At 41.9% G+C, this 18,779-nt stretch overlaps 1 protein-coding gene across 1 annotated transcript in view; it reads left to right on the top strand.

Moving 5' to 3' along the window:
* Positions 1 to 2,759: 2,759 nt before the first annotated feature.
* ECT2L (epithelial cell transforming 2 like) overlaps positions 2,760 to 18,779 on the top strand; it is a 60,279-nt gene continuing 44,259 nt past the window's right edge. The window contains 2 exon segments of the mRNA XM_065888622.1: positions 2,760 to 2,825; positions 3,953 to 4,092. Of these exon segments, the coding sequence (XP_065744694.1) occupies positions 2,760 to 2,825; positions 3,953 to 4,092 (206 nt within the window).

Raw genomic sequence — 18,779 nt, 5'->3', positions numbered from 1 at the left:
AATCAAATTTACATTCCAACTTGCTGGTGATATATTAACATTTTTAATACATTGCTGGGTTTGGTGTTCTAATATTTTGACTAGGATTTTTGGACCTATGTTTATGGTAATAAACCTATAATATTCCTCTCTTATAAGGTTCTTGTTGGGTTTTGGTGTTAAGGTTATGCTGACTTCATAGAAGGACCTGGATATAATTCCCACTTTTTCTATTCTCTGGAATAAGTTTGTTATTTCTTCCTTAAATGTTTGGTAGATACAAATATTGGTTCTAGGAGTAGGGTGCTGCCATACCAACAACAATACCTTCCAAATTATGTGACATTAACATCCAGTCTGGCAGCATGAAATTGTTATTGGAGACTTGGACAGTCAGCAATCCATGTTACCAAAAAATATGTATAAAAATATAGTCTAGAATAGCTTAAAAGGCATATTACATACGCAATGAGCTTGTACTTTATACAAAGAGGTAGAAAATGACTGTTATTAGAATGTGTTCATTTCTACTGGCTGCATTTGCCAAGGTACTACAAGAATTAAAGGAGCTCAGAAAATATTTGGCTGGTGTGCAAGCAGGAATGAAAAGGAAATCAGAGACAACCAAAAAACTCAGGGTTTTGCAAGCTTGGAAGGTGCAACTGATTCACATGTTCAACTAGTTAAGAAGCAACAGAGAAGTCCTTTGAGCGAAAAAGTCTGCTTAAAACTCTGCCTAGCGGCAAAGACCAAGTCAAGAAGAGTATGGTTGTCACACCATTGTTAGGATCTCTGAATAGAATAAGGTGGTACCCAGCAAATACTTTCACACTGGGAAAATTTCTCAAAGAGGGGAGACTTAGGGTTTGGCTCTTCCTAAGGAAAGTCTGATAGGCTCAAAGTACTTGCTATTAAATTGAGAGAGAGAGAGAGAGAGAAAGTCTCTAAACAATTGTGGCACATAGCACTGCCTGGAATCAAATAACTTGAGATAGATATTGAGAAAGCCGTGTTGTCAAAGGAGTTACCTACACGGTATAAAAGAGAATGTGATTGTTTGAGACTAAAAATGATAACTGGGTTCCAGCCTTCTACAGCAGGATCTCAGAATTGCTATGGATTAACTCTTTTATATATCGTTCTTCTCCTTTACAAATGGGAATATTTATTGCAGTTATCCTTTTCCTGTTCTACCATTATATATATTGTGTGTAGGGGCTAGTACCAGATAGCTTATCTTTTTAGTTCAGAGTTCTCTAGATCAAGAGTAGGTATATCTGGGTCTGTAAAGGCTGTTATGAATCATTTCTATCTCCTGCGATCTAAGCTCAAAATATTGATGAGATGGAACTTTGGGGTTGTCTGCTTTAAGGCGTGATTGAGTGTGTTCTGCATGTGGGAAAGGAAGGGAACTGATCCAAAGGGTGAACTGTGGTAGATTGTATTACTATCTGCGCTCTTATGTAATCCTCTCCCCTTGAGTGTGGGCCAGACGTAGTGACTTGCTTTTACCTAATAGAACAGAGCAAAAGTGATGGGATACCAATTCTGAGGTTAGGTTACAAAGAGACTGTGGCTTCCTTCTTGTGTGCCCTCTCTTGCTTTTTCATTTGCTTCCTCTGATGGAAGCCAGCTGCCATGTGAACTGCCCTATGGAGAAGCCCATGTGGCAAGGAAAGCAAAGGATTCCTCCACCCAACAGTCCACGAGCAACTGAATCCTGGTCACAGACACATGAATGAGCTTCAGATCCTTCAGACGGGGCTGGAGTCCTAGCCAACACACTGATTGTAGCCTATGGGAGATTTTGAAGGAGAGGTACCTGGTATGTACTGAATTGTGTCCCCCAACCCCCGATGTGACTACATTTGGAGGTGGAGCCTATAAAGAAGTAATAAAAGTTAAATGAGGTTATACGGTTGAGGGCCTTAATCCAATAGGACTGGTACCCTTATAAGAAGAAGAAGAGATACCAGAGCGCCTCCTGCACCCCACCCCGTGTGTGCTCAGAATGAAGGCCTTGTAAGAACACAGCAGGAAGACTACTGCCTGCACAACAGGAAGAGAGGCCTCACCAGAAACAACATGCTGATCTTGGACTTTCGGCCTCCAGAACTGTGAGAAAACAAATTTCTGTTGTTCAGGCCGCCCAGTCTGTGGTGTTTTGCAATGGCAGCCCTAGTAGACTAACAATACTGTACCCTACTAGATTGTGCTTGGATTCCCGACCCTCAGGAACTTTGAGATAATAAGAAGAGTTTGTTGTTCTGAGCTGTTAAGTTTTAGGGTAATTTGCTATGCAGCAATAGATCATTAATATATTAGCCTAACTTTTTCTTCTATATCCTCTTTGACTTATGTCCTCAAAAGCTAGGCACTGGGGTGGGGGTGGGGGCGCCCTCTTTGAGCCCTTCAGATTCTTGCTTTCCAGAGAAAGAAAAATTCAGTATTCATGGCTGATAAAGAATCATTCCAATTTCTGAGTCATTTTGCCAGCAGAGTAAAAAACAGCTCTGGTTTGGATTCACATTTGGGTCCAGGTAGTTGAGGAGAGAATAATCGCAATGATTTAGAGTTCATGAACTCTCTGTGTATATTTGTATGGATATATATATATATGAATTGCTCTAATTGTATCTATAGAAACAAATATATGTAAATGAATTGCTGTAATTAGATTATTCCTATATGGACAACATTAATATACTGGATGTTCTAGGTGTGGACGAAAATAATTTGCTGAGATGTCAGCTGGGAATTCTCCCAGGGAAAGCTTGGAAATGGAGAGCTTCCACACAAGATTCAGGGCCTGGACACCTTTTAGCAACAAGTCATTAAATTGACAGGTGAGTCACATACTCTAGAATAAGACAAGCTTTCTAAGGTGAATTTTACTGTGATATATTGGGTCTCATGTTGCCATATTTAAAATAAAATAAATACTTGTAAAGAACTTAGTTTTTGAGTCACTTTAAACAGAAATAAACCTAGCCCAAAGACAGTCTCTCCTCACCCCAGTCCACGACTCCAATCTTATGGGAGGTGCAAGAGCTGCTCCCACTTTTGCCCTGTCAGCACCTCCAGAGATGAAACAGAAACCTCCAGGACACACCCTGGTTGCTGTAAGGGGGAGGAGACAAGAGAAGGTGCTTTGGTGGTATTTTGGTGTGGAGTGTTGATATGTTTGTTGTTTCTTTAATTCTCTCTTCCCTTTTGTGCCAACTGCATGGTTCCCTGGGGCCAGGGGATGCCCCTCCTTTGAAAGATAATGCAGGAAGTAGTCACTGGAATGGCCCAGGCAGCCCTGCCAGACCTTCATGGAAAAGGGGGCTGCCTGGGTCCTCAGAGCTCCTGCGTGGTCCAGGCGCATGCACAAGGGAAGGAGACCAGATGGGCTGGGACCAAAGCCTGACTAGTAATAAAGACAGTGGGTTTATGTATGTCCTCTGAGCCAAGCTGGACTGAAGTCCTCGTTTTGGGGGACGCTGGTCCTGGTGTATGTCTTTCACGGAGACACTCCTAACAATGGCTCTTCAGCAAAATTTACTAACTTTCCTTTTGGTGGGTGCTATGAAGAGGTAGGACTATGGGTTAGTAAAATCACACCTACTTCACGTGGCCCTGTTTTCACAATTAAGCAAGTAGCCAGTATGTGTTTTCAAGATGAAATGTTTGGGATCTGTTTCCCGGACCACATTAGCTTAGGTGGAAACAATAGTGAGGATCCATTACCTCTTTGGGCCCTCCTTGAGCCCCTCTGCAATTACATGCCCGCCAGCCTTTCCCACCAGCCCACCCAACAAGCCTGGGCTTGCCTGCATCCCTAGATAAAAGGAGTTTAATCTGAAGGGAGAGACCCTTACTACATATGCGAAAGTGCTTTGTGAACTGTAAGGTGCATGCAAACGTTAGCTGTGAGGTTGCTAGGTGCCCATGGACTGCTTAGCAACTAAGAACGTATTGAACTGTAAAGGAAAATGTCACTTTCTCTCCCTTACCGCTCTTTCAGGAAAGAGTTGCTCTTATAAGTCATTGATTTGACCTCTGGACTAACAAGCAACATCAAGAATTCTTATTCACGATTTTTTTATGATGCACTAAATTACAATTAAGGTAAATGTAGCCTAATGATGTAATTATCTTAAAATAAAATATCATAAAATGTTCATATAACTTTTAAGAGTTTCTTTTTTTCTACAGAAAAAAAGCAACTGATTTTTTTTTTTTTTTTTTTTTTTTTTTGCGGTACGAGGGCCTCTCACCGTTGCGGCCCCTCCCGTTGCAGAGCACAGGCTCCGGACGCACAGGCTCAGCGGCCATGGCTCACAGGCCCAGCCGCTCCGCGGCATGTGGGATCTTCCCAGACTGGGGCACGAACCCGTGTCCCCTGCATCGGCAGGCGGACTCTCAACCACTGCGCCACCAGGGAAGCCCCAGCCGATGAATTTTTAACATTCTCTTAGTATATTAAATTCTCCTTGGAACTCTCAGACAGATAAGATATTTGAAGTAGGTACTCCGAAATATTTGTTACATGAATGAATAGATCCAAAAAATATCTGAGAAATGACAGTGGCAGCAGCATTTAGGAATATGGGCAAGACTCATATGGCAGTGGTCACTGATTGCCGTTAAGTCCTGGTTCTTCTTATTCTTTCCCTTGCATCCTATTATATCTGTAATTTATTTCAAAATACTCCAGCATGGCTGGTGTGACATGTGAAAGTGTTAGTTGAAATTACACCCAGGGGCAGCTAGTGTTCTGATCAAGAGTTAGTATTCTAGGGGTGATTAGCTAGCACTATATTGGAAAGGTCACAGTGTTTTAGTTATACCAGACACTTTGCTAATTAGCGTAGCAAATATTAGATATTAGTTATTATCAGAGCAACTAGTGGCTTGTTAACATGCTGGTTGAATGCTAGAAATGGCCTGTCTTTGGTGAAATTAAAGGTATTCAGATATGTGGACTGACCAAAATATTCCAGAGAGCCCTCCGGCATGCCTGGACCTGTCTGAAGAATCCAGCCAGGCCAGTTGGTGCTTATTAAGGATGGTTTCATCTCCAAAAAATGGCCCTGTCTGACTGGGGCTTTTCTGGCAGCCTGAGGCCACAAAAAGGATAGTAATAGAATCCTGTTTATGGAACATTGTTCTTTCTCAGTTGAATGAATCTTTCACCCAAAGGGCAGAGAGCTGGGATTTTTGTCAGGCCTACAGAGGAGGCTGTATGAAGTGGTTTGGGCTTATTTACTGAAGTTTGTTCAGTGAAACTCCAGGTAGGGATCATTTGGGGCTGCTTTCACTACAGCCTGGTGGTGGGGCTCGGGGGACAGGCTAACCCTCAAACTTCTTAGATATTCACCAAAAAGTGTCAGAGTCGTGCAAGACCAAATGGGGTAATTTTAGTTTACAATACCTGCTTCCTGCTTCTCTCAGTCTTTCTTACACTTTCACACAGTCATTTCATCTCTCCTACCTACGAACGCACCTTCTCCATTGTCAGCTTTCTCTGCATCTGTGGGGCTCCTAGTGGATTATCCCTGATGGAGTCACCAAGTCACTGGAGGGAGACAGCCATCTTCCAGGCATGTCAAAAGAGGCTGCAAAGACAGGCCACAGACAAAGAGGCTCTTCAATCAATGCTTAAAAATCAGGAGGGGACTTCCCTGGTGGAGCAGTGGTTAAGAATCTGGCTGCCAATGCAGGGGACATGGGTTTGAGGCCTGGTCCGGGAAGATTCCACATGCCGCAGAGCAACTAAGCCCGTGCGCCACAACTACTGAGCCTGCACTCTACAGCCCGCAAGCCACAGCTACTGAGCCCACGTGCCACAACTACTGAAGCCCACGTGCCTAGAGCCTGTGCTCTGCAACAAGAGAAGCCACCGCAATGAGAAACCCACGCACCGCATTGAAGAGTAGCCCTTGCTCGCCGCAACTAGAGAAAAGCCCACGCACAGCAGCAAAGACCCAACGCAGCCAAAAATAAATAAATAAATAAATGTATGTTTTAAAAAAAAATCAGGAGGAAGGGAGATTTTTATGGTAGTCATTGGGTAGGCTTCCTTTGACTTCAATTTTGCAGCTTTCAAGATAAGAAAATAAGAGACCAAACCCTTTATCCATAATTGCTTTGTGGGCCATCCTGTTCTAGTCTCATGTATCACAAACCGAGCAATTTTAGTTGTAACCACTGGAGGTCATTAGTGATCTTGTGGTATATTTTGAGGCTCATCAACATTAGGCCTGACATTTTTTCACTGGAAACTTCATTCACTGTCTGGCACCTGAATTCTTTCTGTGGGAGAAGGATATGGAACTAACCTGTTAAGTGAAATGACGCTGCTTTGTTTGACAGCAGCTGTGTTTCTGCAGAGTTATGTGTATTTCATAGTCCCATGAAGCTGTTATTACATGTTCTGGGCTCCTAATTTCGGGGGAAGTTGTATGTCAATTTCTGGTCTCTGGGTTTGGCATCCTGAAACCAGGATCTTTAATTTGTCGTGGTGGTTTTTGTTGTTGAACATCAATCAGGTCATTCCCCACAGTCTGGATGAAGTCTTTCTTACATGACTTCCTGCCATCTCTTTTGGTCAGCCATTTCTTCCCTCTTACTGACAGCTGAAGACACCATGTGCAGATGGTCTAATCCAGTTTGAGCTGTGCTTGATTTTAACCCAATCTAAAAGCCCAACTTATTTTCATTTTTAGCCTAAAGTTAATGCAATAAAATTTTAAAGTATCTTTATTGAGATGTAATTCACATACATAAAATTCATGCATTTAAAGGACACAGTTCCATGGTTTTAGCAGGGGTCCCCAAGCTTTTTGGCACCAGGGACCTGTTTCGTGGAAGACAGTTTTTCCAGGGTTGGGGGGGTGGTGTTTCAGGCAGTAATGTGAGCGATGGGGAGCAATGGGGAGCGGCAGATGAAGCTTCGCTCACTTGCCCTCTGCTCACCTCCTACTGTGCGGCCTGCTTCCTAACAGGCCGTGGACTGGTACCGGTTGGTGACCCAGGGGTTGGGGACCCCTGGTTTTAGTACATTCACAGAGCTGTGCAACCACCACCACAATTTAAGTTTAGAACATTTTCATCACCCACAAAAGAAACCCCCTATCTATTAGCAATCACTCCCCATTCCAATCCCCCTCAATTCCAGCCCTGCACAACCACTAATCTATTTTATTTCTCTATAAATTTGCCTATTCCAGACTTTTCATACAAATGGAATCATACAATATGTGGCCTTTAGTTCACCTGTTTTATAGCATATATCAAGACTTTCCTTTTTATTGCCAAATAATAATCCATAGTGTGGATATGCCACATTTTATTTATCCACTCATCAGTTGATGGAGATTTGGGTAGTTTCCACATTTTGGCTACTGTAAGTAATGCTGCTATGAACAACTGTGTATAAGTCTTTCTATATGGATGCTTTACTTCTTTTAGGTATATGACTAGAAATGGAACTGCTGGATCAAATGGTAGCACTGCAATCAACTTTTAATTATTAAGTGTTTTTTCTGAATTATATTTACTCCTCTAGTCCCTGTTCCCCCATAACTATGAATAAGCTTGTGAATAAAAGAGAATTCAGCATTATTCGAATGCCTGAAATCTTTGCATGTAAGCTCAGCTATATTTGTGCAATACCTTGCTTTTCAGACAGAGAAGCCATTGTTTTAGATGCTTTGTTTTATAATTTCTGAATAACTTTGTTTTAATTCAGGCAGTTATAAAGCTTAAACAGGATATTGAAGTACCAGTCAGAAATATGTTGCCACAGTTTTCATTAAAAGTTTCTTCTTAATCTCTATGAGATATATTCAAATATCTAAGATTTTTCTTTTCTATCCTAATAAATATTCCATATTGTTAAGACTTTGGAAATTTTCTTAAATGGAGTTTTATAATATTTAAGACATTTTTCAAAGGTTCATCTTCTTAAACCTTCCCTCTGGCAAGTTCTCCCTCTCACTTCAACTTAAATGTCACCTCCACTGGGAAGCCTTTCCTGCTCATCTTTCACCCCCATCATTTGTACAAACCTCTATCGTGGCATTTTCCCTGTACATTATGCTTATCTGTCCACACGTCTGACGGTTTCCAGTGGTGTTGTCCCCCTGCCACTTGAGTAGGCTGACCTTTCCTGTGACTCCTTAAAGGAAACTGGGCTGTTTGTGTCTGCCACACTTATGAGAAGATTGAATCAGTCTCCTAGTCACACTGGTGGGACCGGTTTCAAACTGCTTCTGTTCAGCAAGAGGTAATGCCTCCTACAAAGGCCTTTCATTACGGGGCTGGAGCTGTTCAAACTTGTAGCTTTTCCTGGTGGGTGGGGCAACATTCATGATTCATGTAACTGCAGTCCTAAGACCTGGATGGATTGTGTGTGTGTGTGTGTGTGTGTGTGTGTAGGGAGAGGGAGATCACCACCGAACAAGGATTAGCTCTTGTTGCTTGTCTCCATCAGAGTCACCTGGAAGGGGGGTTGGAGGGCAGAAAAACGTACCAAAAAACATACCAACCCATGTATAGTTAAGAGGGAACACCGCTGTCCCGCACTCTCACCGCAGTACACCCACCCCGTCTTCCCTGCAGCCCCTGGGAGGGCTCAGTTGAGGATGTTTATCTCGATTGCAATTTCTGAGGAAATCTGATACATAAATTTTTCAGAGACAACACACTTCTAGATTATCCTTAAATATAGAACAGCTACATCACGCTGAGTTACTGACGTCCATGTGAAAGGACATTTTTGTGTGGAGGTGGTGGAGGGGAGAGGGGAGTATTCAGAGACCCATTGTTTTCTAAATATCCAAGACAGCTCTGGAAACGTGGGTCATCCTGACTCTTCCCTCCCCTCAGCCCCATATTCTGGACATATTTCTGTCCTTTCACATAGATCAGATGGTCGTGGGCAACCACATATAATATTAGCATTTGCTGTTGGGTGGCTTTTAGGGGTGGATGAAGCTAAGAAAGGAAATCCTGGAGTTTGAAAGGAGAAGCCAAACCCCGAAGCTGTTTTACTGGGTGGAGGTGGGGACAGAGGGAGAGTGGGTGGTAGGACGGTCACCGGCTTACATTAGGCAAAGCCCCTGCACTTGAAGTCCTCACTTCTGGTTTTATAAGTGTTGCTACTCTCCCTTTGTAATGTTTCACTTCTCTTTACAGTATGGTAGCTCCACTTGCCATTATGTTATACACCGTAGTACTTGCTTATTCATTTACCATCTGCCCATTCCACTAGAAGGTAGCTCCATGAGGGCAGGGACTTTTTCTGCTAACTCTTTCTGTCCCTAGCACTTAAAACAATACCAGGTTCATAGTAGCCACTCAATAAATGCTTGTTTGAATGAAGGAAGATGTGTAAAACACTCCTAATGACGATGATAACAAAAAGGTAATCAGAACAAAGCTTTCCTTTGGTAGTTCTCTCAGAGGAAGGATTTTTTCAAGATATTACAAGGTTTAGAATATAGGATATTACTAATACTTTGCTTCATTGAAGACTTTTCATTATTTAATTAATTCAAGACCTCTATAAAGCAATTCCAAAAGGAATTTTGCATAGTAATAGTACCCAAGGGTGCCATATCGCACACCTCCAGGGGATGCTATTTCACTCTGTCACCTGTGAATGGCACCTTCTAAACTTGTTCGTTGCACAACTTCCCAAATGTAGCAGCCCTGATGATACTACCAGCCATTCATAAAGGACAGGATGTTAGCTTCCAGATCTACCAAGTATCCTTTACCCTCTGCGAAGGGTCAAATCCACAGATAGTTCACTGGAAAATGGAGACAAGGTTTTAAGAGACCATTTGTCTCCATTCTGTCTTGTAAAATCTCTTTAGGAAATTTTCAGGAGGGTTGAGGCAGAATGAGAGTAGACGTAGCTCCCTGTGAGACCTAAATGGCTAGCAAGTCTTAGAAGCAGAGGGAGGATACTCTTATTACATACAGAGTAAGTGCCTGGTGACTGCCTGTCATCTTTTGTCCTACCCTCTCTATGTATTCTTTAGATGTCATGGTCAGAATGCTTTCAAGTGCAAATAACAGAAATGGAATTCAAACCAGCCTAAGAAGAAAAGGGAATTTATTGACTTAAGATTTGTCTTCTTTAGGCTGCGCTAGATCCTTAGATTCAATGTTACCAGGGCTCACTCACTCTCTTCCTTCTCTCAGCTCTGCTTCCTTATGTGTGTTGCATAAAACTAAAAAGATAAGTGCAAGACCCTTATGAAGGAAATTAGAAATTTGTATTAAAGGGTAGTAGGAAAAAAAACCCTGGGTAAATAGATAGATATGCTATGTTTCAAGATGCCAATTCTCTCCACATTAATCTTTCAATTCAATTCAATCTTGGTACAAATCCCAAAATGGCATTTTCTTATGGACTTTGAGAAATGGAGTCTAAAGCTAATCTGGAAAAGAAAATGGACTACGACAGCTACGAAAAATTTAAATATAAAGAAAAAAATTAGTAAGAGTTGTACTACCAGATATTAAAACTACTTTTATCCATTTATGACATATCCCCATGTAGTATCTCAAGTGTAAGGAAGCAAGGACTGAGATAAGTAAGTGCTCTGAAGGGAAGGGAAAGGGCAGGCGTCTTTAAGGGTTGGGTAGATCAGAAAGAAGCTTGGGCGGCTGGAGATCCTTCCTCTTCTTGCATCAATTCCTGTTTAGTGGGCTAGACACTGTCCATCACACACCCACACACCCATGCCATTCCTCAATTCCTCTCCATCTTCCTGACAAGACCCTTTTTTCCCCTCAGGTATCATGTGTTTCAGGGGTGGTGGGTCACACTGACCCCCAAAGAGTGAGTCAGGGTTGGACAGAATCACGGTCATTCCATCCTCTTTGATGCGTCTGGTTTAGAAAGGGCATGTATATATTAATTCTGCCCAAGGAAACACAAGAGAGTGGCTGCTAGAGTTTCTGGGAGAGTTTTCTTCACTCTCAAAGGGACCTAAAAAGGAACTAGAGGGAAGGACGTGCCCTCTTCTGCCCTATAGCCTGTGATCTCTGTTGTGTGCAGATCTCTGCTCACAACAGTCAGTCATTTGGGAACCACCTCAGGGAACAAGTTGGAAGGACCAAAGCAAATTACTGAGCAGGCAAAGTGAAAATATAGAAAATCCTTGGCCATTAGTGACACTGAGTTCTTGAATTCACTAACCCTGGAGCTATCCTGATTTCCCTTATTTAAGGAAAGTGAAAGGAAGATAAATAGGTTTAAAAATGGTCCATAATAGTCCATTTATCTAGTTGTCACTTCTCTTGTTATACCAACTCTCCAGAATCTAGCTGTGAACCAGCCAGGTTTGGAAAAACAAAAAGCATTTAGCAGTCAAACTGATGTCCTTTACACATAGGAGAGAGCGCATCAGACCCTCATGCAGAGTCTAAGTATTTAATTAATTCAGGGCTTCAAATAGGATTATACATTCTCCTAAGGACACCATACATGTATTCAACACTCTGTACTTTGGCATCACCATCAGGATCTTCTAGGCTGCCTCTTCTACCAGTGGGCCGCCAAGTTCACCAATGTTGAGGAGGGTGAACCCGTTAGAGTCACTTGGAGTTTGTTAAAAACATGAACTATGAGCCTCACCCGTAGACATTTTGGCTCAAAACACCTGGGATGGGGCTGAGGAAGCTGTTTTTACTAAGTTCCCATGGTGATTTGGTATCCAGCCAAGGGTAAGACACAAGGCCTGGGTGACCTAAAGGCCCCAAGGCTTCTTCCACCTTTTCATCTACTCCTTCTTGGAGGCTGGAACACGGATGGTATGAGTGTCCCATCCCTCCTATTCTCTATTAGCAAAACAAAATTATTTGTTCTGTTTCTGTAGATTTTTCATGTTTCACTTGCAGTACTTCTTAGCGGTTTTAGAATGTTTCATTGTAAGTAACCTTAAACTTGACACAAATAATAAAAGAAATATTTGACTCTCATGTAATTGGAAAACCCATAGGTAGGTTGGCTGCAGTTGAAGCTCGATCCAGAGATTTAGCAATTAAACGACTTGCTTCTTTCTGGCCCTCTGCTCTGCCTTCAGCAGTCGTGGCGTCATTATTATGGTTCCTCATTTGTGTCCAGAAGAAAAGAATTCTCTGTTTGGTTTCCCTCTGGACTAGTTTGGGTCCATGCCCCCTCCTGCCAGTGGCTGTGGCCACGGGATTGACCCACATGAATTTCATTAGCTTTGACCATGTGCTTTTTGGAGTCAGGAATGAAGTCAGCTCCTGTAGAAGCACATGGACCACCAAATAGGAACTGAAGCTATTTTATCTAAAGAAGAGGAAGTAAATGATGGTTGACCAAAGCTAAAGTCTATTCATGCAGCATTCAACAAATATTTACCGAGGGTCTACTGTATATCAAGTTCTGGGTGAGTGGGATTCAACATTAAGCAGAGTGTAAGAGACCCCTACCCTCTGAAGTTCATACTTTAGTAGACTACAACTTGGCCCAAAATGGAACAAGAGGGATGTTCATGCACCCCACTGGATATCTGACAGTACAACGTAACACCGCTGGAAATAATTGGGGGTGTTTTGCATGTCTCAGAAGTTAGAGCACTGTGGTAGACTGGATAATTGTCTCCAAAGATGTCCAGGCCCTAATCTCTGGAACCTATGAGTGTTATCTTGTACAGCAAAGGGACTTTGCAGATGTGATTAAGAGTTTGTGTTGGGGAGATTATCCTGCATCACTGGAGCTCAACATAATCACAATGGTCCTTATAAGGGATGCAAGAGACATCAGAGTCGGAAGAGAAAATGATGTGATGATGGGAGAGATGGAGAGACTTGAAGATCCTATGGTTCTGGTTTTGAAGATAAAGGGGACCTGAGCTGAGGAATAGAGACAGCTACTAGGCCCTGAACGAGACAAGAAAACAAGTTCTCCCCTTAGAGCTTGCAGAAAAAAACCAGCCCTGCCAACACCCTGACTGTAGCCCCGTGAAACTGATTTCAGACTTGTGATCTCCAAAACTCTGAGAGAATACGTTTGTACTGCTTTAAGCCACTAAATTGGTGGTAATTTGTTATAATGAACAGGAAATTAATACAAGCAGTGATTTTCTCTTCCTGTTTTTCAACTTTTTTTTTTCATTCTTTATTCTAATGTACACATATCTATTTACCCCCCGCTAAGTTACAAGCACCATACCAGATGCTGGGGACAGAGCAGCAAACAAGACGGCTGCCATACCTTTTGTTTATGGGGCTTCCAGTCCAGTGGAAGAGAAAGACTTTAAATGGTGAATGAGTCCAAAAAAGGACTAAATTTGAGGGTCAGCAAGAAAGGAAACACAAAAATAGTGCTTAGGTTACACTTCAGTGCACATCAAGTGTAAAGGATACAGGTTTCGGCAAAGAATATGAGATGGCGTGAAGTAGGCAGGGCTCAGTGGACGAGAGTAGTGTCCCACGGGGAAGTGTTTGGGGAGCAGGAATGGTCAGCCTGTTGGGAAGGTGAGAGGATTCTGGCAGTACCCCAGAAATACCACCCCAAAAACCCACTAACATCGCCTTATAGTGTTACCTACATTGTTGCAAAAATAGCTTTTTACTAGCCACGTGACTTGGATTTACCATGCTGGTTCCAGAGAAAGTTTCTTACTCCTTCCTCAGGACCCTACTGCTTCATTGGCCACAAGTCATATAATAATAAGAATCACACAAGGGAAGTCATCCTGCACTCGTGTAGTGATGTCACATCCATGTGCATGCATTATCCTTTATTTTCCACCACCCAAGGGCAGGCATGGCCAACCCAACAGATATCAAAGAAATAGCCACGGTGATGCTAAGTGACAAAGGAAAGGTAACTGGGACCTCACCTAGTCCAGGGGCTCAGGGAAGCCTTCCCTGAGGATTTGACATTTAGGCTGGATTCTGAAGGATGTGTAGGAAATAGACAAGACATTTTTTACCATTCAGTGGTAAAATCAGGCCTTTGGAGACACACTGGAAAGTTTAAATAAGCGAAAAGAGGAAACTACCAATCACCCATAATTGTACCAACTAAGTGTAACCTAATTTTTTATGCTTTTATGTACCCATTTAACTATTTACAAATCAGAATATATAAATTATTTTTAAAGCTTAAAATAAAAAACCCTTCAGTCGCCCTCCTTATTGCTGTACCCACACCCAGCTTTGCTCTCACTCACTGGAGAGCTCAGTGCACGGTTCTGCGTTTTCTGTCCACCCCAGACCTGGTCGTTATGCTGTGTGACACTGGCCTCCATGTGGAAATCCACCCAACACAGACCCTTACCACGCCATGGAGCGTGTGTCAAGCCACCAGACAAGACGGGGAGGTGCCGCTTGGGCCACTAGAGTGCAGGGACCTGCCAAAGGCACTCGGCCCTCTCCAGGTCACCTCCCCCATCTGCTCCTCAGCCATTTCATCACAATTCGGGAGCGTCCTTCTATTTCTTATCACAAACTTCAGAGCAGAGAATTAGATTCAAGTCCCATATCGCTAAGCTTATTAGTTTTGCAAAGCACACATTGTGCGTGGCGCTGCGAGGCGCTATCATGAATTATTCCAATGAAGCTATCTTTGTCACAACAAATGAGCAAAGCACATTTTCTTCACTGTCTCCTCACATGCTGGTATTTCTCTTCACGGATTTCTTACTTTGTGACATTAACTAAAATGCAATGAGCCACAATGTCATTACCGCAAACCACCTTAGTTCTCTGCTCCTCATGTACTGACTTTTTTGTTTTTAATGTGACTGAAGCATTTTCTTTCCTTCTTGCTTAAAATTCATTACACTCGAATGTGTCCTTGCAGCAGCACAGACTAGGAACAAATATAAAATATGTATGATTAAGGTTTACTTTAAAAAGCAATTCAGGCTCAATTCTTTTGCTTGGCTGGGATGGAACAGTAGATGCTGTGAGGGTGGGCACAAAGACTCTGAAGATACTGAGACCCATCTCTGAAAAGGAGGCTGAAAACGTTTCTGTTTTGCATCTTATTTTATTGATCTTAGAGTTCCAAATGAGAGCAAGTTGTCTCTCAAGGGCCAGTGGAATGACTATGAAGCAGGAGTTAAGGTCACGAATCCACTGGGATTAACTGTCCTTGGTGTGGTCACAAGTCTCATTCAGTTTGAACGTTAATCTCTATCAATACTGAGAAGACCCCTAAGGGACACCTCTGCCTGTGAGTACCCTGTGCTGTCAGCACACACACAGCTCCGTTCTTTTTCCTCCCACTTACACCCCGACTCCCACCCTCTCTCCAGACTGCCCTGCCAACAGGTTCATTTTAGGCCACTCTGTTTTGTCTCCAGTTATGACAAAGCTGCATGGACAAGGACCAAGAAAAAGCAGTGACTTAAAGTCAGGGGAGTAGAAACACACAAAAATAACAGGCAATCATTAAACCTTGGAACTGAAGCAGGTAGCTGCTTCTTAAAAACAAACAAGAAAACAACAAAAAAACCCACTTTTTACAATAATGTTTAACTTACAAAAATAGTGTAAACAATTCCTCTAAACTTTTCATCTGGATTCCTTGATTGTTCACATTTTTACCTTATTATTTCAAATATTTGAGAGTGAGTTGTAAACGTAATGCCCCACTAACCCTAAGCATTTCAGTATGATTCCCAAAAAGCAAGCACACTGCTGAAAACTCACAGTACATCCTGCAATGTTGGGAAATCAGCATTGGTTCAGCACTACTGTCCAGTGCACAGACTCCATTCAATATTCCTGATTGTTCCAACAGTGTCCTTTATAATCGTCCTTTCCTTCTCAGTCCAAAATCCAATCTAAGGTCATCTGTTGTATTTAGTTTTCATGTCTCTACGTCCACCTTCGATGTGGAGCAACTGCTCAGTTTTTCCTCATCTTTTCTTCCTTGACACTTTTGAAGAGCATAGATCTGCTACTTTGTTTAATGACCTTCAGTTTGTGGTTGGCTGATATTTCCTCAAGATGACATTGAGGTCATACATTCTTGGCAGGAATAACACAGACTTAATGCTATGTTCTTCTCAGTGGATCATACTGGGGGAATAGCATGTCAATTTGTCCTACTGTTTATGATCTTAACTTTACCACTTGGTTAAGACGGTTAATTATTAAGTATTTATTAATTAATAAGTAACTAAGAAGTATTTGAGTGATTAGTTTTAACTTAATTAAAAAGTATTTGAATCTATGCAAGTATTGTTTTCCTCGTCAAACTTTTACTTACTAGTTTTAGCATACATTGATGATTCTTACCTGAAGCACTTATTACTGTGATAGCTACCAAGTGGTGATTTTCTCATTTCTTAATTCCTTCTACGTGTATGAATTGGTGTTGTGTAGCAAGGTAGAACATTTCCTTTCCCAAGACTTGTAAGTGAGGCTCCAGTTAAGCCAAAAGTTTGTTAATTCATGGTCAAGACTGTCTCTGGGTCTAATGGATATTCAACAATGTGTTGGTGAGGGTAACTAAGGTCTTGTTTGTACCTAATTGGAGGTGTCATTTTCATTTGAAACTTTCTGAGGCTTGACCCACTCTATGGGAATTCAGGTCAGAGAAGATCCGCTGCAGGATGAAGTCTGTTCAGTTACCACTTTTCTTTCAGTGAGTTAATCTGAGTCCATTAGGACCCAGTAATTGGGCAGCAGTAGCCACTTAGTAGCGAGAAGAAGTCTTGTATTCCCAGTGGCCTTAGGTAAATGAGTTCTGGTAGGTTCTTATACCAAAGTTTCCAATCAGCCGTGAGATCGGCCACAAATATCTGTAATTCTGCTGAGTTTGGAGGAAATCAGGAGTTTCAGGGAAAAGCTAGATTTACTCATACCTGGATTGCTATCTGGTGGCTTGGGGCTGTAGCAGATGTTTATTGCTAATTATATACAGAGGACAATCAGGTATTCAGTGTCCTTTCTTGTGTACAGTTGTTAGCTGCAGAGCCAGCAGTACATCCTTCATGGGCCATGAAACGTTTCTTTGGCCTAAGATCTATATAGCTTCCAAGATGACCACTCGAGTAGGGTCTTGGATTTCGTATTCATTCAAGATCTGTCTGTACTTAGGTGGCATGCTTGTAAGAAGTTTACTTCTTCTGGATCCTCACTTACAAGTCTTTCTTGATGGATGTCATATTTAAAGTTTTCTTTATGAATGTCACATTAAAAAATTGTTGAGGGGCTTCCCTGGTGGCGCAGTGGTTGAGAGTCCGCCTGCCGATGCAGGGGACACGGGTTCGTGCCCCGGTCCGGGAAGATCCCCATGCCGCGGAGCGGCTGCACCCGTGAGCCATGGCCGCTGAGCCCGCACGTCCGGAGCCTGTGCTCCGCAACGGGAGAGGCCAGAACAGTGAGAGGCCCGCGTACCGCAAAAAAAAAAACAACAACAAACAAAAAAAACAAAACAAAAAAAATTGTTGAATGTTAAGGTACGATGATAGTATTATATGCAGTATATGTTTAAAATTTTTTTATTATTATTATTTAGTGATAGGGAATTCCCTGGTGGTGCAGTGGTTAGGGCTACATGCTCTAACTGCCAAGGACCTGGGTTCTATCCCTGGTCGGGGAACTAAGATCTCATAAGCCGCGAGGTGCGGCCAAAAAAAACCCCCAAAACCAAAAAACAACATATTATTTATCGATACACACTGAAATATTTATGGATGAAATTATATGATGTCTTGGGACTTCCCTGGTGGCGCAGTGGTTAAGAATCCACCTGCCAGTGCAGGGAACATAGGTTCTATCCCTGGTCTAGGAAGATCCCACATGCCGCGGAGCGACTAAGCCCACACGCCACAACTACTGAAGCCCCCTCAGCTAGAGCCCATGCTCCGCAACAAGAGAAGCCACGGCAATGAGAAGCCCGCGCACCACAAGAGTAGCCCCCGCTCGCCGCAACTAGAGAAAGCCCACGTGCAGCAACGAAGACCCAACGCAGCCAAAAGTAAATAAATAAATTTTTAAAAAGTATAATTAAAAAAAAAAGAAATTATATGATGTCTTGGATTTGCTTTAAAATGATATCGGCATGAGGGAGGAAGAAGAAAAATAGGATGTAGCAGAAACCAGATTGGCTACAGGATGATAATTATTTGAATTAATTAATGGGGTCATAATAGTATTACAAATATTACTGTGAGATAAAGACATTTTCAAATAAAAGGAAACTGACAAGATTTGTTGTCAGAAGACCTGCAGTAAAGAAATGCTAAAGGAAGCTCTTCAGGCTAAAGAAATTGATACCAGATGGAAACATGGATTTATAAACAGGAATGAAGAGAACAGGAAATGATAAATGTGTGAGAAGATATAAAATTTTGAAGTTATTTTAGAGACATATGACTATTTAAAGCAAAAGCAATGTATTGTGGGGTTTATAACATAAGTAGATGCAGTAGAGATAACAACAAAAGCACAAACGATGGTGAGAATTATATTGTTGCACTGGTCTTTAATTTTATATGAATATTACCTCTAAGTAGACTACAAAAAATTAAAGATGCATATTATACTTCCTAGCAACAACTTATAAAACTAATGCAAAGATATCCTAAAAAGCTAATAAAGGAATTAAAATGAAATACAAAAATATGTATTAACGCAAACCAAGGCAGGAGAGGAGGAATAAAGGTTCATAAGACAGATGGGACAACCAAATAACAAAATTGAGACTTGGGTTCAACTATAACAATAATTATATTAAATACAAGCAGACTAAACCCTCAAATAAAGGCAATGGTTGTCAAATGAGCTAAAAAACATTTCAT

The sequence above is a fragment of the Phocoena phocoena genome, chromosome 12 (genome assembly GCF_963924675.1).
Source record: "Phocoena phocoena chromosome 12, mPhoPho1.1, whole genome shotgun sequence".
Classification (NCBI taxonomy): domain Eukaryota; kingdom Metazoa; phylum Chordata; class Mammalia; order Artiodactyla; family Phocoenidae; genus Phocoena; species Phocoena phocoena.
The sequence above is the reverse complement of the archived record's forward strand: the minus strand, read 5'-3'. Positions and strand labels throughout refer to the sequence as shown.